Below are 25,235 nucleotides of genomic sequence, written 5' to 3'. Positions count from 1 at the left end.
CGTTCCACATTACTTTCTCTGCTCAGTCTCATCTGTCTTCTTGATTTTGCTACTTTAATCTTCTTGTCACCATGCTCAGTGCCTTTGGAGAGGATCCTAACACTGACAAGTCTTATTTTGGGAGAGTGCTAGAGAGTAGCTTCAAGGAATACTTTGGGTTTGAAGGTATTTGTTTCTTTGTTGGTTGAAACACTGCCTCTGGAATAGAAATGGGAACATATTGGCCTTGATGCTGACACAGAACAGGGCAGTTCATCAAGCTCATGGCTTTTCCCAATGATATCTTCTGCACAAACTATTCCAGGCTCTATTAGGCCCTGCCTGTGTCAGTACCCACAACATATAATCATGATTAGGAAGGATATCAACAAAGTTTGACAATGTTGTTCGACAATATAGGTAACAGTGCAGGAGCACACAACTGTTGTCTTTTGAAGGAAAACAACCATTCAAAAAAGGCTGGTAGCTGGTGGAAACAAGTGGTTCGTTTTAAAAGCTGGGAAAAGATACAGATGTGTTCCATGAAAAAAACAGGGGAGACTCTGTGTTTATTCAAGAAGAGGTGTATGTCAAATACTCCTATTTAAGGGAAAACAAGTCCATAGAATGATCATGTCTATTCGGTACCTTAATACCTTAATTGTACTTTTCCCTCCAGACACGGTACAGACCCTGTCACCATTTTTCATGGCTCTGGAACGAATGTTCATTTCCCTCAGCACGGGCACCGTGTGTATCGGACCGCGCGTAGCTCCGTTCCCTTTCCCCGGCATGTCTGCGCACCGCTGTGTTCTTTGCTGGCTTCCGGCCACCTCTCGTTCCCTTGTGTCCTTGCTTCTGGCGCTCCAGCCTCCCTCCACGCCTCAGGAAGCCATGCTGCACCCTCGAACAGGGCGAGGTGTGCCCGGAGGGTGCGGTGGTGACTCATGTAGCTTGACGCGTGTGTCACTGCCGGGGCTGCTGTGCAGGACCCGGGGCCGCCCCATGGCGGGGTCCGAGGCCGAGCAGCCCCCGGGGGCTCGGTGGAGGGAGCAGGAGCCGCCTCAGGGTGATCCCCTTGGGCGCCGGTTGCGTGCAGAAGGCCGGGGCCGAGCTGTGCTCCTTAAACAGCCCCAGCAGATCGGGGGCAATGGCCACCCTGGCGTGTATTAGAAACAGAGCGGCCAGCAGGGCTGGGGAAGTAATTCTCTTCTTGTACTCAGCACTGGTGAGGGCACGCCTTGACGCTGTGTCCAGTTCTGGGCCCCTCAATTGAAGGATATGGAGGTGCTGGAATTGGTCCAGAGAAGGGCAGTGGAGCTGGTGAAGGGGCCGGAGCACAAGTCCCATAAGAAGCAGCTGTGGGAGCTGGGTTTGTTCAGCCTGGAGAAAAGGAGGCTCAGGGGAGACCTTGCCATTCTACAACCACATGAAAGGAGGCTGTAGCCAGATGGGGGTCGGCCTCTTCTCCCAGGCAACCAGCGACAGTACAGGAAGACACAACCTCAAGCTGCACCAGGGTTGGTTCAGGTGGGATACTAGGAGGAATTTCTTCACAGAAAGGGTGTAAAACATTGAAGTGAGCTGCTCAGGGGAGCGGTGGAGTCACCTGGCCTAGGAGTGTTTAAGGAAAGACTAGACGTGGGACTGAGTGCCATGGTCTAGCTGACATGGCGGTGCTCGATCACATGTTGAATTCGATTATCTCAGAGGTCTTTTCCAACCCAATTGATTTCAGACTCTGTAGCTGACGCCGGGGCGGCCGCAAGCCCCGCACCGCCATTCGCCCCGCCCGCCTACCTAGTGTGCCGCCCCCCCTCTCCCGGCATGCCGCGGGGCGGGGCGGCCTGGCCCGGCCCCCTGCTCGCCCTCAGCCGCGGCGGGCGGGCTCCGCCCCGGGCGGCACCGCGGGTACCTGCGCGGCGCGGGGCGGCCGCGGGGCAGAGTGCGCCGGCGGTGGCCCAGCGACCTGCTCACGCTTCTCCTGTCCGCGGCGGGGGCGGTCGGGCCATGGTGCGTCGCGCCCGGCTGGCGCTGGTGGCGGCGGCGCTGGTGGCGCTGGGGGTGCCGCCGCCGCCGTGCGCGGGCGCCCGGGCGCTGGAGTGGTACACGGCGTGGGTGAGCACGGCCTACGTGGAGCCGCTCAGCAACCGCACGGTGCACGGCAGCACGGAGAGCGGCCGCTACGGGGATAGCTCGCCCAAGGAGAGCGCTCGGGGCCATGTGGGCATTCCCCGCGGCGCCTCGCCCCGCCACATGGAGGGCTGCGCCCCCGACACCGACTACGACGTGCCGCTGCCTCCCGGTGGCCGCGGGACCCCCGAGGGAGACCCGCCGACCTGGATCGCCCTGGTGGCCCGCGGCGGCTGCACTTTCAAGGACAAGGTCACCAACGCGGCGCGGAAGCGGGCGGCCGCTGTGGTCATCTACAACGAGGCCCGGTTCGGCAACAGCACCGTCTCCATGTCCCACCTGGGTGAGCTCCCCGCGCCCGCCGAGGGGTCGGGGGCATCGCTTTGTCTAACGCCGGCCCGCATCGCTGATGCGGCTCTGCGCGGTGAGGAGTGGGGATGTAGGGAGGCAGAAATCCCTCTAAAAACGGTACAGAAAACCGGGATTTTGTTTTCTCTTCATGTAAGCCACGCTAGGGAAAAAGCCGGGACCGTCTTCTGTCTCCCAATTTACGGGCCGGTGTCAGGGAGGAAATGCGGCGCAGCCATCGGGACCGGCAGCCGTGTGGCAGGCCGGGGTGGGAGGCTTGGATTTCCTTTAGCGGCACCTTCTTGCCTGGTACCCTCTGGCAGAATGGCTCCAGCCGTCACAGGTAGGCCGCTTTCTGCAGGCCGTGGGGAAACGCAGCAGATATCCCGGAGATGCCTTCAGGTGCTTTTGAAGGTACGGCTGTAGCTATTTGAAGATAGCTTTAGAACAGGCTTTGTTGTATTAGCTTCATCGTCCTCTCCTGCGCAGGTCTGTTGCGAGTGAGAGCGGTAAGCATCAGGTAATCCTTAAACGCTCGGAAATGCATTAGGAAAACTGAATCCTGGAGAAGGATGTTGGCTTGTAGAAGGGTTCTCTGTAGCCCGCAGAAAGGTTCTGTGATTTTTGCTGAGATAGGAATCCAGATGTTTTGTCACCACAGTCCCCGCTTGGGCTATGACACAAAAGACTTGCTGAGGTTTTATGGTTATGACAATATTAAATGCTTAAATCAAGAGGTGAAAAAAGCCTCAAAACTTGGCAGTTAAATCTATTTGCTTTTGTAGATTTTTGAAAAACTAGGAGGTCCTCAGAGGAGGATGTGAAGACAAGGCAAACTAAGTAAAAAATTCTGTCAATCTGTGCTTCACATGGTTTTGCTACAATGAGTTTATTAGTGCCCGGGCTCTCATTGCTAGTTGTGAGGAAGGGAAAGACCAGGGACTTGGGTGAAGTAAAGCCATAATGTGTTTCTAAAGGAAGGAAACTTATTTTCCTAGTGCAGTAAGCTGGAAATCTTGGCTAGGGAGCTGTTGCTGTGTTGCACGTGTGATTTATCTATTGGAAAACACATCTCTCCTCTTGGGATACCCAGTGGCACCAATTGGGGGATTGGAATCATGATTATTGTTCTTAGCCTGCTGCTTGCTTGAGATCAGCCTGGCCCATTTCGTATTCTTAGTTCACTGTGAACGTGGAGGTGAGATGCTAGATAAAATGAACCTTTGGTTTTGATCCTAGGTTGTGATTAAGATACTTTGTTGTGTAATACTGCTTTCATCTGAAACAGTTTCTTTTTGTGTTTTCACCCTGTATTGGCCGATCAGTACAATTTTTTTTTCCTCATTCTTCTCTATTCCCCATTGTAACATCTCATAAATATTATTTGCTCTTTTGTTTAATTTTTTCCTGCTTCCCCCATTTTGCTTATTTTATAATTGAAAAAAAAAATTCCCTTTTCTGCTGTCATCTTTGTGCTACAGAAGACCTTCTTGGCCTTAGTACTCAGTTTTGCACTTCACAGTACAGTTACATCTGCCAGTGGTGTAAAGAGAAGTGCTCTCTGACTGCTTGTTGGGTATTTTTTCCTTGAATTGGCAGAATGTTGCTGATGAAAGTTCCACCTATGTAGAGAGTGTGATCTAGTATAGTGCAATGTATAATAATTTAGTATAGTACAAATGTACAATAATACATTTGTATTTATACTGACTTCATAAATGCAAGTTTGACCTTTTGATGGTTTGAATGGGATTATAATATATTGCAATATAATTATGAGCTGGGATGTAGTCATAAATGCTTGTTTCATGGTTGACACTTTCAGACATGCAAATGTTTAAACACTTTCAGTGCACTTTGGGAATAAAGGGAAGAGGTGCTGTTGGTGTTTTAAGTCTTAGGTTATTTGAAGGGAGATGATGGAATGGTCTATGGAAGACTGGCAGGGAAGATTGTGTAAAGTAAAGCTATAGTTAACGGGATCTACATTTTCTTTTCTGTGAAGGGATTTGTGAACTGGCACATAAGGAAGCAAGCTTTCCTTCTGGGAGGAGTGCTGAGGATAAATACTCTGGGAAATCTGCAGTGCAGTTACCAAGGAGTGGAGTTACATGCATAAGTAAAATCCGCTTAATGCGTTTGCAATTAGTGGCACTGAAAATGATGTGAGATGGAACAGTGATTATGGCTGGTAGAGATGCAGCCCAAATTATGTGAAGGTGATAGACAGCTTTTGTGATCTCAGTGCCATCTTTTCATTCTCCTCCTAGAAAACCTGCACTTTGAATTTTCTGGGATGTATGTGATACATGTGTGCTATTTTTTGGTTGTCTTTTGGTGTTTTTAGGCATGTTTCACCCTGAGTAAGAAGAAAGGTTTTTGATTAGGTGAAGAAATGATTTCTTATAGCTAGTGTCAAAGTGTTTAAAAAAGGACAAATGTTCCAAATAATCTTTATTTTTCCCCTTGTAATCTTCATGAGTGCAGTGAGTGGGGATTCTGACTAAAGTTTTGGAATACGAGAGTCGAGAATTTCAATGTGTAGCCTTGAAATCCTGCCCCTTCTTCCAAAAGAAAGTTCTGCAAATGTGACTCTACTGATGCATCTCATTTCAAGCCTTTGCTCTCTGTCCAAATTACATTGTTCAAAATGCTGGATGACTCCTCTCCTCGAGGAAAGTAATAGTGACACAATTTCATGTGTGGCCGAGAAGATTTTTCCATTGAAAACCTCTCATTTTACCCAAATTACTTGAGCAGTTGCACTTCATTTACTGAATCTGAACAACATAAATTCAGACTTCAGTTTTACAGACTTGGCAGGCAGTCCTAACCCTGTTCATTTTTGGTGATGATGGTGAACTTAATACAATACAGAAGCTTCAAATTGCTTTCCAAAGCCAAAATAAATATTGCACCTAAATATTAGCTGGGAGTGGGTTGGAGAGGAATCTGGAGAGGCCAAGTGTGGAGTGTTGTAGAGACCAGACTAAGGAGAGCCAGAGGCTCAGTTTTGGTTCAGAAGTTAGGGGCAGCAGAGGTATATTGCAATGGAAAGAAAACAGGGTCTTCTGGCTCTGTACTTTTCCTGTTATACTTCATGCTGGGCACCCAACCATCTCTGTGTCCCCCCCAAGCTAGGATTTGGTCATCCTGACCAGAACATGTTACCTTATTGCATGGAATGAAATGAGGTTTTGCTTGACACGCAGGGATGGGAGGCAGTGGCTGTAATAGTTTGAGGTAGTCTGGATTAGGGCTTTAATTCATGGTTTGTGGATTTAAGGGAAGCTTGGGACTTAATTTGAGTGTATGACTGGCTACATAATGAAAATGGTCTTTGATTTGCCAACATACATCCAACTAGTTCTTTCCTCCATTGTCATGTTTTTTAATGCACATGTATTGGACAAAACAGATGTAAATTACCTTGTGCTCATGATTCTATAAGTCCTTGGCATCTCCAAAGCAGCAGAGTTAGAGTTATTTTGGCATGTAGTTCAACTCTTTGTTACACTGCTTGCAGGACTACTCAGGATTCTCAAATGGTGCATAATCTCTGTATTACTGCTGTTTCCTACTGAAAGTTTCTGATACTGTAACTGCTGAAAGGACAGTGGCTAGCTTTAGTAACACATGACTGTATGGTGTTGAGCTAGTAATGCTGTTCTGAAGAAGCAGGAGTAACTGCTTATATCTGTCTTGTAGGTAAAAGTGCATATGTGTTGGAACTCAGGTGGAAAGAGTATGTGTACCAGTGGCTAAAAATCCTCCTTGAGGCAGGTGAAAATACAACATGAACCAGGGATTAGGTGAGATGAGTTTGGGGGAGATGGTTAAGACAAAGCTTGTTATGAGATTGTTAGAGTACTGTTAGCATTTGTTTGGAACGGGAGTTAAAAAGAATATTTGGTGTTAGTTGTGGCAGTATTAGTAGGGTGCCTATGATTAAATAAAGCAATGGACTGACCTTAAACATTTTTACTAAGATGGTGGAACTCTGGGAGCTTTCTGACATTGCTCAGGAGGACAAAAAGAAGGGTGTGTCTGTGATCAGTTTCCGGATGACAGAAAAATATCTTCTTAATCTCTAAGCATGAATGGGAATAAATGTAGTTTGGTGTGCTTGCAATCAGCATCTCTACCTGTCCTACTTCTTCCACATCAGTAGAGTTCTGGTTTTCTTTTGCAAGAAAATACTGGGAGTCATAGCAGTAAAACTGTCTGCAATGGCAGGAAACATACCTTCATCTTCAGAGTTCCAAATTTGCCCATTTTTGCAAGTATCCCAAGGATCTGCCAGCCCTGATAATGTTAAAAAAGCACAGACCAAATTTTAAGTGGACCCAATTTCACTGAAGCATCAATCAAACCTAGAAAAAAAATTGTTTACTCTAGCAGAGTAAAAATGTGGTTATTTATTGTACAACTAGAAGGTTATAGAAAGGCAAAGCCAATACAACATGCTTTGAGTAAATGCATATATGTGACACTTGAAGTTTTCTTTATATATGTGACACTTGAAGTTTTCTTTATAAATGTGATTTGAGGTGTCTGAGTTGTGTGGCAGTTGAAGAAGTTGATGGAATGACTCACCATCATTTCAGTCTTTGAATAATGAGTTTCAGAACAGCAGGCTAAAATTAGCAAGGAATGAGTTAAAACCCTTAGTATTACAGGCTGCTCAGGGCAACTGCTTCTCTGGGACTGCTCTTGTTCCTTTTGTAATCATGGATTGCAATTATTCTTCTCTTCTTCCCCTTCTGTCTCATGACCTTCAAGGCTTCTGTGTTTAGTTGCATGTACTTTATACAGCAGGTTCATCACCAAATCTTGAAAACTGTTAAAATACTCTTAATGGGTCTTTATTTTAAAATGTTAATTCAAAAAGTGTAAGGTATCACACTGTCTAGCAGCCATTGTGCAAAAGTAGCCTGACTTTCATTTCAAGGAAATAACTGTCTGATAGTTGGGCATTCTGGTGACAAAGCAGAGAAGGACAATACTTATTGTTGTGGGGGTTTTTAAATACTTCATCATTAGAATAGTGCAGAGAATGAAGTGCAAGATTAAACTGATTTAAGATATCAGGACTGAGGTGGGAATTTATTGATTAAAAATCTAGGCTGCCTCTAATCTTGAAATTTCCTTTTTTTCCTTAAGCTTGGATGAAACCACAGAAATCTTTCCAACACATTGATACTGTTCCCTGGCCATCCTTAGGCACCCCTCCTGTTATTTGTAACTCTTAAAATTGATGAAGGACACGGGACCTAATTTCTTGATTTAGGTATGGGGATAGCAGTTCTTAGCAATGAAAGATAAATTCCCACTTTCATATGTTTTTCTCTTGCTAACTCCTTGTGGAGTTGTGCAGGTCAGAGAGCACAGTGTTTCACATTCTTCTCTGAGTTTCATGAAGCTCTCTGGTAGTGCTTTTGGTGTAACTGTAACCCTATTAGGAAAAAAACCCACTTTTTTTCTGGGTCTGGATCTGGCAGACACAGGTGTAATGGTTCTGGGATGGTTGTGTGAAGGTGAAGTTGAGAAGGGAGATTTGTTCAGCTAATGCCTGGAACCTTTAGTTTTCATCCAGACCTAACTATATATGCCTTATGGGGGGAAGAGTTCTACATACACAAGTGAAACTTCTGCAAACTTCTTGGTAGCAGAGTGGCCAGACTGAAAAGCTGTCACAGCCTGACAGCTTTTTTCCTTCCTCAAATAAAGGAATTTGGTTTAAATAGTTCAGGCAAATAACTTTGTCTTAGTAGGCAGAGGTGGCTGAGGCCAGAATGCAGCTTTGAATTTTGAAAATCCCCATTTGATGTGATGCTATAAATAAGGAAGCCATTTCTTCTGGCATAGCTTCTCTGTAAGGAATCTAACACAGCCAGAAGAGAATAAGGCTTTAACCCTTCAGGGGGAGGTTTTGTTGCAGGTAGGAAGTCTTTTGTGAATCTAGAAAAGGTAGCTGTAACATCACAGCTTTAGATTTTCAGCTAGGAAAACCCCTCTCTTTTTCCTTCCTTTCTCTCTGAATCAAGACTAGTCTCACTTTTTCTCAGAGGTAGGAGAGCAAAGTATGGAGCTGTGACTTACCAAGGTGGCAGCAGTGTTGGTACACACAAAGAACTATTCAAATAGAAATAGAACAGTGAAAATGTGACACTTTTAATAGGTACATTTGTTTGTAATTTGTTTTGTAATACTTGGGCTAGGTATTTCTGAGAATACTGGGTATTCTTCCAGAAAAAATAATGGAATAAAACACTAGTCACAGAGGCCTTTGGATTTTGCTAGTTGTTCTTGGTAGTATCTTACTGATTTTGGTGGCAGTGTGTTGCCTAAAGGTTTTGGGTTTTTTTTTTTGAAATTAGGTTTCTTTCAAATGAATTGAGAGCTCTAGACTTCTAATAAATTAGAAAAATCCTTTTGTTCACTGCCCCCAAAAGAGTCACAAAGTATTTCTTGACAAGTCCTTGTCATGAAGTCTCATTACATTTTGAATATTTAGTATTAAAGAATCTGTAAGTATTTCAATGTTTAAAATGATTTCTTATTCAATTTATTATTCAATATATGAATATTTTTCTCTTTTGTTTATATATCCAGTGTAATTGGGCTATAGATTCAGATTCAAACTAAATTGAAGTGTCTCTCTGTGATGCTCACATACTGTCTTCATCTGCAACTAAAATTCCCATGCTGACAAATGAAAGACCAGCTGTTCCTGAGCTGCAAGCTAGAACTGAAACTGCTTTGAGATGGCTTGTGTGTGACTTGTGTGGTTTTTTGCATGGTTCCACATCTTACCTCACTGTGGAATGATGACTATAGGCCTTGAGCAGTAAAGATGCATCTGTTGAACTTTATCTTGTGTTTGAGAGTTTTTGAAAGTAAATAAAGGATTCTTTATTGGTAAACTTTGTATCAATTCTGCTGTGCCTGAAAATAAGCACAGGAGGCTTTCCTATAACTTTTCTTGCTGACCTTAACTGAAGAGGCTGAATTAACCTCAAGCAAGAGCACCTACATTTTTACTGTGACTACTGACATTTTTTCTCTTTTTATTCCCTCCCACAGGAACAGGAAATACAGTGGTGATAATGGTTGGCTATCCCAAAGGAATAGAGATACTGGAGCCAGTCCGAAGAGGGATTCCAGTGACAATGAGCATTGTTGTTGGCACGCGGCACGTGCAGGAATACATTAGTGGGCAGTCAGTTGTGTTTGTAGCCATTGCCTTCATCACCATGATGATTATATCCCTTGCCTGGCTCATCTTTTACTACATACAGCGTTTCCTCTATACGGGATCACAGTTTGGAAACCAGGTAAAGGGAGCTAATGGCACTTTAGAATATTTACCTCCTCCTTGTGTCAAATCAGTTGCCTAACTCTGATTGTTTATTGGAGCGTTCTTGAAGATCTGTGCCTTCTTCCTATTTTGCTAACTGTGAATGCTGCTCAGCAACAGTCAGTGAGGCTAATAAGCACTATGCTAATTGGCATCACAAGTTTGACTAGTTATAATTATTAGATGCTCATATGAAGTAATGAGAAATACATTTAGCCACTTGTCAACAACAGCTTCTTATGTGATCTGTCACCTAACTGAACTTCCTTCCTTTTGACACGAAAAGTTATTTTCATTCTTCCGTAATTTTCATTTTGAAAGTACTAACTTCACTAACCAGACTTTTTTAATGGAAGGAGATCATGGTAAGTTTTTCTTTTTAAATTTTCTTATAAAACCCACAAGTTCTTCAGGGTAGAATTTTTAGTTCTAAAGTTTTCATAAAACTACTTTTGGTACTTGTAATTCTACAACTCCACTGTAGAGTTATTGAATTACAGCAACCTAGAAGGTGTATGTGTGGTGAGATTCAGCTCTCTTGGGCTACTCAAGGTACTGAGAACAGTGAGAGTACTGAGGAGGTTTGGAAGGAGTAATTCTGCTCCTTATTTGCCCTTCTCACATTTCTGTACTTAGAAGAAAAAAAAAGCCAGCTTTACTTTTTTTCCCTGAGGAAAGTACTTCATCATAGAACCGCTTAGGCTGGAAGGGACCTTTGGACTCCTACAATCAAGAGACCAACTTATATGGAGTTGTTGAGGATGCAAATCCATCTGAATTTTGGAAATACCTTAGACTGGTACTTACCTCTGCTTTTCAGCTACTGCAGACAGGTTCCTCCATAATCAGCAGCTCTACCATTTGCAGGTTCTTTTTTTTTTTTAGCCTCAGTTCAAGAAAAAATATCGCTTCAACTAGTGCTTAGCATGTGGACTTCTGCCTTTTCCTTGATGATGTAAATTCTAGCTTTGGGGGGGAGGAAGGAAGGGATTTTTGTTCACTTTCATAAGTCTGAACTCTGTTTAGGACTTAGAGGACTCTTCTAGGAAACTCTACTTCATTTCTCTTTTCAATAACTGAGGATAACACATAGGACTTCTGTATTGGTTAACTTTGTGGTCTCCCTGAAATTTTGGTTTCCTAGAGTATTTTTTACTAAGCTTTAAATCTTAGCATTTACTTTCTGAGAATACTTTTGGGAAAAGAAAATTTTTGAGAAGCATTTATAGAAAAGGGATGTGTTTCTGTGTTTTAATAGTTTGGTGAAGAAAGTTGCTTCTTCCTGTTGCCTTTTAAATCGTTCACACAGAGGAAACTTCGTGTGCTTTATGAAGCATCATATTGTGTACTTCAGTTTTAAGGATGTGAATGTGATGTTTCTAAGAAACTTGTGCTACAGACTCTTAATAGAATTTTGCTATTGTCATCCAAATGCCAGTAGATTTTGCCAGTGCTTGTCATCTGAATGCCTCTTAAACAAATGAAACTGTCTAGCATTAGAATGTTATGCCCTTTTCTCAATTCTTTCTCTTCTAAAATAGCCATCAAAAATAAAAATGATGCAAAGTTGGAAAGTTTTGACTATATTAGTAGAGATGTATTATTTAGAGTCTTAAAGGAGTTTTGGAAACAAAAAGCCACTTTCTAACCCAAATCCTGTTTTGCTTGGCTTATGAGCTCAATGAAAAGTAAAACTTGTGAGTTAAATATGTTGTGCTTTAAAGCAAGCTGCAGTGTAACTGCTAACTGAAGATGGGTATCTTAAGATTTATTCTAATATCAGTTTAGCAGTAAATTATAGAAGATCTTCTTGGTACTGAAGATGAAAACAGGACTGTGCAGAAAACCCTGAAGAGGTGAAATAGGCTTCTGCTTCTGGTTTTGTCCATTTCTGGGAGACCTCTCAGACTACTTATCTTTAACACCATAAAAAATTAAAAATCAAAAAACAATTTTCAGAACTATACATTTGTAAAGTTATATATGTCATCATAATTCTTACAGAGAAAAGCTGCCATTGTGGGTTTGGGGTTTTTATTCCTTTGTGCTATTTCTTTACTGAGGGCTGCTGCTAGACAGATCAGCATCTGTCAACTGGAAATGTTTAGTTTCTCGGTTTCTTGCAGTAGCTAGCACTTTGTCTTGGATTACAGTACTGCTTTCTTATCTTGCTTCCCCTCTAAGCATAATTATACTGCATGGAAGTCCAGTATGGTGCATCATGTCTGTAAAGCCTTTCTTGTCACCTCCTTTGCATAATGTGTCCTTTGAGTGCAAAGCTTTGTCCAGTGCAGGAGACAGTGTTTAACTGAGGGAAGTATTAATAGCTACAAGCAGCCTTTTGACCTGGTGGTCAGCTGTAGGCTGCCTGGCAGGATTCCACCTTCTCCCAGGCTGCTGCAAAACGCATGCTTGCTCATGGGCTTGCCTAACTGGAAGGTCTGGTTATATGGCTGTTGTTGCAGCTCTGCTTGCCTCTGAAGCCTGCACGGGTTTGAGCTTTGCTGTGTGGGAAGGGCCTTAGTGCGGGCAGGGCAGTCGGGATGCGGGGCTGTGACTGCCGGTGTGCTCGGCTAACCCCGCACGGCTGGGGCTGCTCCCGCCAGCAGGGCGCTCACAGAGCCTCTGGGGTGCAGCTTACTGCTGCCTGCAGGTGTTTTATAAACTAATTCATCGCCCAGAGATCAGTTCAATTTTTTAGATGCATTTAGAAGACTCAGTAATCCACCTGGAAAGTATTTAAAAACTTGGAAATATAATTCCTGAAACTACTGTCTATAGTAACATTTAAAATCTTATTTCAAGGGGCATAGAAAAGAAACCAAGAGAGCCATCAGCCAGCTTCAGCTGCATACAGTGAAACGTGGAGAAAAGGTAATTCAGTGTCTCTGGTTATTGCTGTAAGTTTTAAAAATGGTTGTAATGTTTTCAAAGATTTTAAACTAAAATTAGCACAACATACTTGCACTGTGACATACAATTCTAGGCTTATGTCAGGGCCTATGCTTAAAAGGCAGAATTTAAAATGAAGGAGTCAAATTTGAACTACTCATGAAATTAAGCTACTTTGTTGCAAATAATATCTGGTTATCCAGAATGATAGGGGACTGGTACTGTAGAGATGAGGAAACATCTGTTATCTTTTCAGCACTTGAAAACATCAACAAGTGGATTGCAAAATACTTCCTCACAGTTCTTAGAGCTGATGTAATGTTCTGTGTTCTTAAAAAAACATTCATCACCTTATTGATCAGAAGGCCGTAAAAATATAAAAAGCTTTTAAAAATAAAACACTTGTTTCATCTTTTGACATATAATATGTTAAGGAGCTGTGTAGGCTTAACCTGAAGCATAAATTTTTTAAAATACATTTCTATGTTATGAAATATAGCTAATCTAAAAATTAAAGCAGTTTTCAGGAAGTTGGCTTTGACAGCATATGACCTTAACTCAGCTGTATTAGAATAACTGAAGTAGAAAAGCCAACATTTTGAAAGAAAATATTTTAGTTGGAGTTTCAGGAGTGCTGATCCTAGATGCAAAATTAGCTTCTGACTAGATTTCTGCTGCTACATAGGAATTTTTCCCCCTCAACCCTTGTTTTACTTGATGAGTTTTAATTTAAGGACTGATTTATTTGGAGATGAAAAACAAGGATTAGGTTATTTTTAAGTCTATGAATAAAATCAAAGTGAGAAAGGACAATGATATGTAAAAACTTTAAAAGGAGTAGTCTAGCAGAAGCTGTTCCGTTCAGGTCATGTGCTACAGAGGATATGTCCTTCATTTAATAAATCAGTTTTGAAACTTAAAAAATTTAAAAGGGTCTTTGAACTTCCTTGCCTTTTCCTTCTATGCTTTCAACATGCTTAAATAGCGTTTTACAAATATTTCTTACTTTTTATTAGATTATTTTTTGATGGAGTTTAGCATATATTCAAGCTGTGAACAGAGGGGAAATTGAAGTATGAATATACTTCAATTTCTACAATAGTGACATTAGAGATCAAGAAAGACATAATTGAACCCAAACTTGTGTAAAGCACTATCAAAGCACAATGTCAGCGTAGGAAGAAAGGGACGGAGAAGGGTCATGATGTATGTTAAAAACCACACAGAAGATCTTAAGAGCTTTTAAAATTGATGTTCAGTAAGATCCTCCAAATAAGATTTGTATTGTGTGATTTTTGCATTATACAGGGAGTTCCTTCCAATAAATAGACCCTTGACTAAAGTAAATAAAATGGGGGAATTTGTTGTTACACCTTATGCTGATTATTCCTATGAGTGCCACATTCATTAAGAAGAGTAGAATGAGATAAGGTTAGAATCTCTGTTAAAATAGAGCTTTTGTGTGTGGTAGGTCTCATTAATTTGAATGATTTGAAATCAACCTGCTATCAGCAAATTTATGTAACTTACTGATGCAGAGGTATTTTTGTGAACTAGTATAAATTTGTCTGGACATTTGTCCTGTCTTACTCTGTAAATGTACATTTTTTCTTTAAATATTTCCTTTCAGACATTTAAAAAAAGTCTGTTTCTTTTGTTGTGATGCAGTACAGTTATCCCTACTTGAGGTTGAGATATTTAACTAAACATAGGTCATATATTAAAAGTGTATTTACTATCATGTAGATTTTTCCTGAGAAGCTTATGGGATTATTGTAAAATGGACACTCATTTGAGTATGTGCTACATATGGTGTGCTTGGATTTTGCCTCTTGTACAGAATGAAAGATAACTAGTTATAGAATAAGCACTTAACTTTGCTTGCATAAAAAAACAGTCTTAATGTGATTTATTTGGGAATTTAAGGCATTAATTGGGTAAATTGATAGCATGCAAAGGAGGGAAATATTGGCCTTTGAACTTTAAAGTTTCCTTGCAGAACTAATTAGTTTAAATTAATTGAAACTGAAGTACTTTAGTAAGTTGTAAATCAAAAATACTAATTTTTTTGGGGATAAAAGCAGAGGAGTTTTCCCACTGTCTGTTCTTCTAATACTTAGAATTTATGCAGCCCAATTAAAATTGGATTATTTTTCTTGTATTTGGAGCTATCCATCATATTTACACTGCAACTCTAAGCATGGCTTCAAGAAGACAGTGAGACCTGTTAGAAAAAATATTGAACCCTTAGATAAAAGTAGAAGTGGGGAAATTATGTTCTGTCTAGTGTGAACTTGGAGGAAGATTTTAAACCCAAATTGCATACTTGTGTTCTCTTCTGGCTATGAAGGAATATCTGCTAGGATGTGGTAGAAGAAGGAAAAAGGTGAAGAAGAGGTTTGTGGGATTCAACCCCCAAAATCTCTTCCTGCTCTTGGAAATCTTTGGGGACTGCTAATTCAGGATTAGGTTGCACACTTTGATTTGTGCTGATCTCTTAAAGTGTTTTCATCTTATAGCTACCTTCAACTGAAACATTCCTGTGCTCCCATGAACAAAGCCAATGCGTGAGACTTATTGAGTTGCTTAGGATGTTATGTATAGTTATTTAAATTAGAAAGTCTGGGTTTGGCTGCTTATAGTATTTGATAACTTGATCAAATCACCTCTTGATAGAATCTCAAATTAAATGAGGTAGATTTTTTTTATTTGCTATACCCTTTGATATATTGTGCATTCTTTGAAGCTAGCTATTACACAAAGCTTGTTCTGTAATGAGTGTGAATGTTATACACTTAAATGTGTTGTCATATTTAGGGTTTAGATGTTGATGTGGAAAACTGTGCTGTGTGTATTGAGAACTACAAACTGAAGGACACTGTCCGAATTCTGCCATGCAAGTAAGTTGTCATAGTTATTCTTTACCCTTTAGCATGTTTTTCTGAAGAAATGGGATGAATTTCCTATAAATTCTTCTGAGCCTCTGGTGTCAGAGCTGAAGCTGCAAATTGTGTGGCCTGTTAAATGTTGAAGGGCACTGTGAGACCATGTAGCACTTCATATGTATGTGGGGGCAAGGGAGCAATTGGGAGAAGTGTAGGGGTGAAGTAGAGCTTGCTTAAATTAGAACTGTACACTGTTGAACTGATACCTGCATGGTGTCTTTGTGGTTATTAGCATCTCCTCTTCAGAAAGCTGGCATGAACCAAAGGTTTCCAGAAACCTGTCTGTACTAGTAAATTGAGCAGCAGCTAATTGTCAAGATTATAAAGGAAAGGTTTATTTTTAATGTGTTAACTTGCACACTGTTTGAAGGAGGGATGTGTGGCTTTCATGATAAGTTCTAAAGAGCATTTCTTTTCTTTAGGCACATCTTCCATAGAACATGCATTGATCCTTGGCTTTTGGACCACCGAACTTGTCCAATGTGTAAACTTGATGTTATCAAAGCTCTGGGATACTGGGTATGTTGCACACTACTTTAAGCTTCAAAGGAGAAGTACAGTCTAGGAAGCAAACTTCATGTAACTGTTCAGAATGAGAGCAGCTGTTATTTTGCAAGACTTGAGAAGCTGGGCAAAGATGCAAGGAGTAATTGAATGAGAACCAGAAAATAAGGGAATTTTATGGGCAAGAGCTTAAATATATTGAGCAGCTTATGAATCTTCTTTGATAACCAGTATTTTCTATCTCCAGCTGATGATGTTAAGGAATTTGAAGAGGTGATACTGTTTGCTCAGGTTGCAAAAATATAACTGAATTAAATAAATCTAGAACATATATTTGATGTTGTTGAGAATGTGATTCAGAGGCAGAAATTATAGTTTTTCTACATAGAATGTTTGTATACTTCCACATATGCCCCGTGATTTATCCCTGTAAATGAGCTGGTACTTAAAACCTTCCTAAAGACATTCACCAGTAACTGGTTAAGTAGAGAAAATGATGTGCTCTCATTTCTTTCTGACAGCACCAGAAAAGAGAGATGAAGACACATGCGGTAGGTTACTCAGTCACTGTTGATAAATAGTCTTGAGTTCCACTAAAATGCTATAGGCAAGAATATACCTCTCTTATCTCCTACTGATCTACAGAGATCTCTAGAAAATAGAGATGGCTTTTTGGTTTCAGGGCCTTTCCTTTCATACACTAGGTCTGTGTTTTGACTACCTTTTCTCTTACTTCATTGCAGAGACTTGCCAGATATGTGGAAGAATGTTAGGAGTTACTATTTTGTTTTGGTAAATGGGGCCAATACTCTTGCTATGTAATATGTATATACCAGATTTTGATGCTTTTGTGAGTTAAGTCAGACTTTACCTGGGAGTTGCAATCTCGTTGTCATGTGGAATAGCTATTGCTACTTTAAGATTGTTATATTAGCAGCTTGGTTTCTGCCCACATTGAATTCTTGGGGTTGCTTATGTTATATGCAGAAGGACTTATCTTTTTGAATACAGGCTGGAAACTGAAATACTGACACCTTCAGAATAATTATATTCCCTGAATTTGTGCTGTTGCAGAGGATACTGGTACTAAGCTCAGAGGAGCAGTAATAACTCCTCTGCTTTCTGGCTAAAATGATTTTTGGAAAGCAGATTGAATGGGATTATGTTAAATAGAGAAATCCAGTTCATTTTTCTAATGAAATGAGGCAAATGGATCCTGTGTTTGCATCAGTTGTTCAAGTCTCACTGAAGCTAATAATGTGGGAAACCATTCAGGAATTTTCTTTGAGCTTAGTTTTCAGTTTGATCCAGGTTGCCCAGTCTAGTACGTGGAGTGATTACCTGCATTTTTTTACTGATGTGAAGAAAAGAAGTGCAAAGAGCAAGGCAGCTTCTCTCAGCACTGTGCTCTGAACCTACAGAAAAGAATGTGCAGCCTTATAGAAATATATTAAACCATCTGCGGAGAGGCTCAAGGCTCAGTTCAGTTATAGACAACAAATACTTCAGATACTTTTACATTTTTAAAGGCTTGAAGTAGAAAAAAGCCATTAAGTCCTATGACGTGGCTTTTGTAAAGAGCAGGCTTCAGTGATCTAGTTTTTCATTATGCTATTTTTCATGAGAGAAAGAACTGCATTTCAGTATGTCTGACTGATTTTGTAGAGCATTACTTAATTTTGTAGTTTCAGTTCTTATTTAACTGCTTAAGTTTTGGAAACTAAATCATTAATGCCCCCTCCCGTCTGCAAATGTAAAGATTGTGTTCAATTGTATCATGTCTGTAGCTCATTAAAATTCAGTATGTTTTAAATTATGCTGATTTGATGCTAAAGAAAGAATCAGCCCAGAATTTCTTAAATTTTAAGATGGGCCTTTGCTAGTTGTTTGAAGAAGGAAAAAAATACTTGCTAGTAAGCAAAAAGAATGGCTATTTAAACTGCAATATAATTGCTTATGTACAATTAACATCAGTATATCTGTGGCAATGAAGGTAGTCTGTTTAATTGTAGAAACAGAACTGTATGTATAGAACTTTGATCCATTCTGAAAATTAATTCAGAGTTGTATAGCTTGTGCTATACTATAGGTGAAATAGATCCCTTTGCCTGTGATGGGGATGCTGCGTTCCTGCAAAGTGACAAGCCAGTGTTTTTGGAACAGACTTAAAGTTAGGCTGGAGATAGAGGAGGACAGAATTTGGTTCTGATGTAAATGTTTGTTTAACCTAGTAAAAAAAAAAACTTGGCCATCTACTATAGTGAAAAAACAGGTCTTGGAGACTTCTGTAAACTCAAACAATCAGTATGTTTCCTTGGTGGGGACTTTGTATGTGCTGAGCCTGCTCCTAGCCTTCAGCAATACTGTTGCTACAGTGTTGAAGTAATCCATCCAAAAGGCTGACTGGGTGGACTTTTCCTGTTTCTGCTCTTGGCTTTGTGGTGGCTTTGGAGAAATGGCTTCTCTTTTGGTTGGCTTTCCTTCTTGCAGTCAGACAATAACCTTGAAAGTGGACAATATCAACACTACTCCCAGGAGCGCACTCGTAATAGCTAAAAAATGGTCTTTTTTCCAATAAGGTGAGGTTACAAAAGGTGACATGGAGGAATGTTGAAGTCTGATGGTAGGCATAAGTGGCAGTTAAATATGTTTACTTTTGAAGGGGGACCCTGAAGATGTACTTGAAGTCCCAATACCTGAATCCATAAGTGGCAGCGTTTCAGTCGGAAGTCTGAGTATTGCTCTGCAAGATGATGACAGAAACGAAGTGAGCGAATTGTCAGCTTCCTCCACTAATGAGTCTGTATTGCAGTGTACCAGCTTAAAAGAGGATGCAGGGGAAACCACAGCATTGCTTGGTAAGTAATTCAGTGTTTCACTGCACAAATCTTAGCACTAGGCATTGTGAAGCCCTTCTCTAGCTGGTGTGAGCAGTTAGTACTGCAGTGCAGAGCAGATTGAGTGGTGTCACTTACTACTGGTCCTCAAAAAATACAAGCAGATTTTCAAGGAGCTCTGTCAAGCAGCAAATAACTGGACTTGGGTGAAAGAAAGATGTAAGCAGTGTCTTGAGTGGATTACCCAGAGAATCTCAAGAACCTGAGGTATATATGAGTATGAAGTTTTAGCCAGGGTATGGATTAATGTAACAGATAAAGCATATTAAAATGGTAAAACAACAAACAATTTTTCTTTTAATTCCTGATTTCTAGATGTGGATGCCAGTAATAACCGGCATGGAGAACATCTATCTAATGGAAATTCCCACTGAACTGCTTCATGGAAGATATCTTGAATAGACTGTTGAAGAACTCTTATTTTTTATTTAATTAGTATGGACTTTTGTCTAGTGAACAGAAAAAATAACAATGTAAATTATTTTACCTTTCAAACTTTTCTAGCTGGTGTTCCAAAAGGGCTAATAACTAAGAATTTTGTACACAGGAGGATTTTATAAAATCTCCTCTGGATGTCTCATCCTAAAAAAAATGCAATAACCCTTTTTCTGTAAGCATTGTTGCAATGTCATTGTGTTCCAGAGGGCTGTAACAAAGATGAAGACTAGGCAGTGAAAATAATATAGACTGTGTAATGGTTAAATATTTTGGATGCACTATTTACATTCAGTATGTACACATGAAGAACACTTACAAGCTACGATTATTAAAATGTTCTGAAAGTTCTGAACTGTTGTAATTGGAGATGAATATTCTCAGAAAAGACATTAACCTTGAAGGAATCAAATAACTTAATGGATTTGTTGCATATCCTTTTCTTGTGATGGAAAAATTGCTGGTTGCAACATGTGACAAATACTTATTCTGTCTTGTAATGTGTTCTACTCAGAGTGGATGCTGAGAAAAGGAAACCTTCTCCATCTTGCTAGCTTTCTATACTGAATTTGGCAGTAATAGGTTGTGCTAGGTGGTCTTCACGTGCTGAGCATGTAGACATTTATTATATGCACACTGGTTACCTCTTTCAATCTTAAAACAGAGGTAAAGGGCTAATTATGGCTAAAATATATTTATTAGTCTATTTATAAGAATTTACATAATTTCTTCTTGCTCCTGTTCCCATCCTGACCCACTTTATGTACAAATGGAAACGGTTTCTTAAGAAATACAAAGGTTGGGTTTGTTTTGCTTTTATTTTCCTTTGCATAGAGATGCTGGAATTCTCTTGGATATTCCACATTAGGAGTTTTGACTGGGTTTGCCATTAGCTTTTATTCCTTTCTTTTAGATTAGCAGTACTGTGCCTTATAGTAAAACACTTAAGAAATCTGAAGCATCTGAGAGTAAATATAAACCCTGGCATTTCCCATTATGACCTCTTATTCAAATATTTATATACTGTAAGTGGTATAAGGAATTGCTAAACTGTTTTGTAAAGAAATGTGTATATTTAAAACGTTACTTAAGGGTGTTAAGTGAATTGTTTAGGATTTTAGCATTGTCATATTATAAATAATATGCTACATTCCTCAGTTTTCTTTTGTAAAGCTATTGCTACAGATTGCTTAAAACAGTGTCTTTCACTAGACATTTGTTTTAGAGTGCATTTTGTTTTTAAAATGTATATTTGGAATGTTTTTAAGAAAATATGCAATTCTTTTTCGAACTTACATTGAGCTTCAATAGAAGCAATAACTTTTTTTTAATTTTAAAATGAATGTTCCAGAAATGACAGAGGGGAAAATATAATCTGAACTTCTACTTTGCAGAGCAGATGTTTCACCCTAAATTTCCTTCAAAAAAATTCCTGTTAATGCCTACTTAAAAAAAAATCTGCCTCTTCCCTGTAGGAGTATAACTTTTAGGTTTACTGGAAAACTGTCAGGTTGTAGTTCTGATGTCACCAGCAGGTGCAAGTTTTTGTGATGCCTTTATCTTACAAGAAGCACATGAGAATGGAATATGACTGACCAGCCATCTCCAAAACTGAACAAATAAATAAACAACCCACAACTAAAGCAGACAATGTGTAGGGACACTTTTGTCTCCAAAAGAAGCTTCTCAACATTTCCAGAACTGCCTTTTTAACTATCTCTTCAATATTAAAAACTAAGTCTTCTCCCTCTTCTTAAACACAAAACTGAACATTGATGTAGTAAATGTTGAGAGGGTTTAAATTCTAGCTCAAGGAGGAACCAAAAGAGAAGTTATCAAGAGAAGTGTTGTCAGTCTGTGGATTGTGTCTCGCTGATACCTACAGCACAGTATTCATTCTGGAGAGGAGAATTGTGGTAAGTACTTGAGCTTTTATGTAATACCTGTAAAACCAAAAGCTTTTCTTAAGAATTAAATCTGAGATCTGGCAGAAAAATGGAAGAAAAGCTAAGGAACCTGCAAACTGAAAAGTGTGCTTATAAAATCTGGTGTGTGCTGACTTAAAAAAATATCCAAGTGTGAAGATTCCTGAGGTCTGTTTCACATGCTGGCACTGCACCTGTTTCATTTCAGTCATTCACAAAAATAGTTACAGTTGTTTCAGTCGAATAGGTTTGCACATCGTTGATCTTTGGTGCAGTTAAGTGTGGTGGGGCCAGCTGTGCTGCTGAGGAGTGATGACAAAAGGCCGAATTGCAGTGCCTCCAGCAAGCAGTTTGCTCTCTGTGGAAGCACAATGACAAAACTCATCCGAAGCGAATCACTAGTCTGACCTCAGTCAAAAAGCTGACATGCATTAGTAAAAAGAGAGGTGGGATGAAAGGTACAGGGCAGGAAAAAGACAATCAAGGGAGCTTAAAACAGTAGCAAGAAAAGCTTAGAAACAAGAAGTGTAGGACCTGCTGTTCCAGCTTATCTGTTATGTTGAGTAAACGGGTGTGGGCTGCTGTGGCTAAATACAGGCACACAGACTTTGCTAATCTGGATCCCCACTATTGGATCAAACTGGTATTGCTAGTTTCTAAGATTTCACCTACCAAAAGCTTGTATGACGATCAGAACTAATGAGTGATTTTTTCACCCTCTCACTCCTTTTTGTAGGGTAGGTGCCTCCTGACTCCCTTCTCTTCCATTTGGGGAAGCTATAATCTGCCTCTGCTGCTTCAGCCATGTCCTACCTAGTGTGGGAGCTGCAGCTGTGTGTGTTGTGGGCTCCTGCTGCCTCCCCCCACCCTCATCACTTTTCTCTTCCTAGCTGCACAGTTTACATAAAACATGCAGGAACTTGTCCTGGACACTTCTGTCCCTTTGTTAGATTTTGCTGTAATCAGGCAGAGTGCTGCTTATTGGAGACACTCCTGTGGTATCATTATACAAAGAGCTAAATTGCAGAGCCCACAGGAAGTCTAAAGCCCCTCAATGCTGATGCTGAATAAATGACTTGGGAAAAATCCCTAGCAGGAATAGGGGATGCTGATTTTTGTGGAATAAGTTTTATTAGTGTTGTGTTAATTGGTATGGCTTTGCTACTGCTGCTCTTTCTGTTAGGGAGAAATTTAGTGAAGTGAATTAATTTTTTTTTTTTTTTTACCAAAGGAGCTATGAGCATGTCAAAATGAGTTGCTGTCTTAAAGAAAAAACTGGAGACCCCTCTTTGTTTAGAAATTTTAGTTTATTAATAGTCTGCATATGACAAACTGGAAAAAACTTGGTAGTAAATAATTGTCTAAACTGTTTTTCAGACTTGATAGCAAGCAAAAATGAACCATAGACATTTGAGATCTAAAAGCATGTTCATGGTTTAATTACTTGCAGTACCAATTTAACTGGAAAGTCTGGATTTTCTTTTACTAATGACTGCTAGACTGGATTCTTCTTTGGCTCTAAGCAGTGCTTGGAGGAGATTCTTGGCATGTACTAGATGAGTTTGATAGGATAGCAGTAACTCCTTTTCCCTGCCTCTTACCCCCCACATTGCATGTGAATGTAGTCCAGTAGCCTGTTGCCAGTAATTAGGATGAGATTTTGGAGGTCTGCTGGAGGAGTTGTAGGATAATTTGCCTACAGTGGAAATGCCTTGAATCCATGCTGACTTAATAAAGTGCATAGGAGTATATTCCTGCCAAAGCTGACCTGTTGGGAATTCTGGTCCTCTTTAGGTTGTAACTGGCCCAGGGAAACACCATTGCACCTTTGTCAAGTGTGCAAAGCTGTTTTTTAATTACCTATTGATTTGGGAATGGTCATTCAGGTTTTTTGGCCATCCTGCAAGATTCCTCTACAACCAGCCTGTTGTAGTTGGGCAGAGTCCAATGAGACTGTCCCCTTGGGTAAGTTGAAAGGATGCAGTTTTACAATAGGGCCATGGTGGAATTACAGTTCCTGAAATGGAGTATGTCAGCTTAATTTTTTTTTTAACTGAATGCCTGTAAAAAATTGTAACATGTCTTTAAGACTGATCTTTACTGGATGTGCTCTTTTCTCTCACAGGTGATATGTGAAGATTTGAGAATTGGAATTGATTAAAAGTGCACAAATCAAGCTGAAGGCTTTTGGTTTTGTTCAGTATGGGTCCTGATCTCTCCTCAGATATCCTACTGTATTGCAAAACTTAAGAAAGTTTTTAAAATAGAATGCCTTTATAATTGCATGTATTTGTGTGAAGAGTGCATTGCCTGAGACTGTCCATTATACTTCCATTGGACCTGAAGTTCCTTTTCACCATCTGAAACATGGTAATGTTACTGCATTTTTAAATGGGCGTATCCTTAATTCAGAAGAGCAGAGTAAGTTTCCATCATTTTGTTAGTCTGAAGCTTAACTCCAAAACTTTGAAGCCACCTACTTCTACTATAAACATGTACCTGCAGAGAACGATTTGAATTTGCTAGTCTGTAAAAACCTATTCACAGCAGTCTTTTATTGTAACCTTGAACTAATTTGGTTGCATTGTTTGGATTAAGCACTTGTCTTTTCCATTGTGTATGTACAGTTGTAAGAATGTCAAGTTATGCATTGTTGTTGTAACTTAATGGCTAAAAGCTCAAATTCCATAATAAATTATACAGACCTTTTAAAAAGCAATGTCTGATAAGGTGGAGGGTTTTGTGTTCTTTGGTACACTTAGGGTATGGATCTGAACCACACCCCACTAGCACAGCACAAAGCAAGAGTAACTTGGTGCTGGGTAGCTGTGGGGGAGCCCCTTTCAGCATGTGGCACTTTCCCCATGTCACCAGTACCTGGCAGGGCTGGGCTAACCCTGGCTGGCTCCTTTGTGAGGAGGGGAAAAATGGATGGAAGAACTTAAGTTACCAATTGCCATCACAGGCGCGAGAGATGTGACTGTGACACTGATGGAGATTACTTTGAAATGGCAACGAATTAGTTTGAGAGTAGGGTAGTAGAGGACTAAAACTACCCCTGTGTAAGCTGACACTTCTGTCTTCCATGGTGGCAGGACTGGGGGGGGGGATGAGCCAGTTACAGGTGATCTCTGCTGCTCCCTCCTCACCCTTTTGCCCTGCTCCATCCTGAGCTCATTCCAAGGAGTTCTGCAGTTCTTTAGGAACTCCTTCAGTGTGGATCTTCTCCATCAGGTATGGACCACTCCCGGGTTATCACTGAGCTGCCACCAGCCTGGCTGAGGGGCTCTGCTGTTCCAGCTTGTCCTGGCTGGGCCTGGAACAGGGCAGTCTTCTCACAAAGGCCACCCTGCACTTCCCCAGTACCACAGGACTCTGAAATGAATATGGCTCAGGCATATCTATGATAAAATCATAAAATTTCTTGGTATGTCCCTAATCCATGGATTTGTCACAGAACTAGAAAAATTACATGTATCTGTATAACTCAAGCAAATACAGTGAAGATGCAGAACAGCTAAACTTTGGCTGTAATATCATAGTAGCACTATATTGGTCTATGACACTACTCTAAAATGTATGTATGTGTAGCAGTACCCCTCTTAAACACAATTATAGCCAAATTTGGCTTCAGCTTTAGTAGATAGGAAACATTAAGGTATGATTTTAAACCTGCTTGTGCTCTAAGTGTTGCCACTAAAAATGCCTGATAGCAAATATATTGGGTTTGGAAGTAATGTCAAGAATTAGAACAGATCTTAAATAAGTGTTACTTTATACTTTACTTTTACTTTTTTTTACACTTTAACTGCAAAGC

General features: G+C 40.3%; 1 protein-coding gene and 1 non-coding gene across 3 annotated transcripts; both read left to right on the top strand.

The window, feature by feature from the left end:
* The first annotated feature begins 1,974 nt into the window (after positions 1-1,974).
* RNF149 (ring finger protein 149) lies at positions 1,975-24,133 on the top strand. Of its 2 annotated transcripts, XM_054271498.1 has the most exons (8): positions 1,975-2,455; positions 9,547-9,797; positions 12,626-12,694; positions 15,530-15,612; positions 16,080-16,176; positions 18,824-19,019; positions 19,374-21,409; positions 23,544-24,133. In XM_054271498.1, exons 1-7 carry the CDS (start codon positions 1,990-1,992, stop codon positions 19,430-19,432), a joined length of 1,221 nt encoding a protein of 406 aa, XP_054127473.1. In that variant the 5' UTR covers positions 1,975-1,989; the 3' UTR covers positions 19,433-21,409; positions 23,544-24,133. The 2 variants fall into 2 exon arrangements, with proteins under 2 accessions (XP_054127473.1, XP_054127472.1); XM_054271497.1 differs by lacking the exons at positions 18,824-19,019; positions 19,374-21,409; positions 23,544-24,133 and adding an exon at positions 16,683-18,816 and having other exon boundaries at positions 1,990-2,455.
* On the top strand, positions 21,720-21,832 carry LOC128934634 (small nucleolar RNA SNORD89). The gene has a single exon (XR_008482869.1). It is a non-coding gene; the product is annotated as a small nucleolar RNA SNORD89 (small nucleolar RNA).
* Positions 24,134-25,235: the final 1,102 nt, after the last annotated feature.

Source organism: Melozone crissalis, unplaced genomic scaffold, assembly GCF_028551555.1.
Source record: "Melozone crissalis strain CALT ecotype California unplaced genomic scaffold, PUWL_Pcris_2 ptg000013l_1, whole genome shotgun sequence".
In the NCBI taxonomy this organism is placed as follows: Eukaryota; Metazoa; Chordata; class Aves; order Passeriformes; family Passerellidae; genus Melozone; species Melozone crissalis.
This window is presented reverse-complemented; position numbering and strand designations above follow the sequence as displayed.

What these genes read in the sequence shown, in the direction of transcription:
- RNF149 (XM_054271498.1), top strand. Translation starts at nt 1,990, where the DNA reads ATGGTGCGTCGCGCCCGGCTGGCGCTGGTGGCGGCGGCGCTGGTGGCG. An exon ending in GTCCGAATTCTGCCATGCAA is followed by an intron (nt 15,613 to 16,079) that starts GTAAGTTGTCAT and finishes TCTTTTCTTTAG; the next exon opens with GCACATCTTCCATAGAACAT. An exon ending in GGAAACCACAGCATTGCTTG is followed by an intron (nt 19,020 to 19,373) that starts GTAAGTAATTCA and finishes CCTGATTTCTAG; the next exon opens with ATGTGGATGCCAGTAATAAC.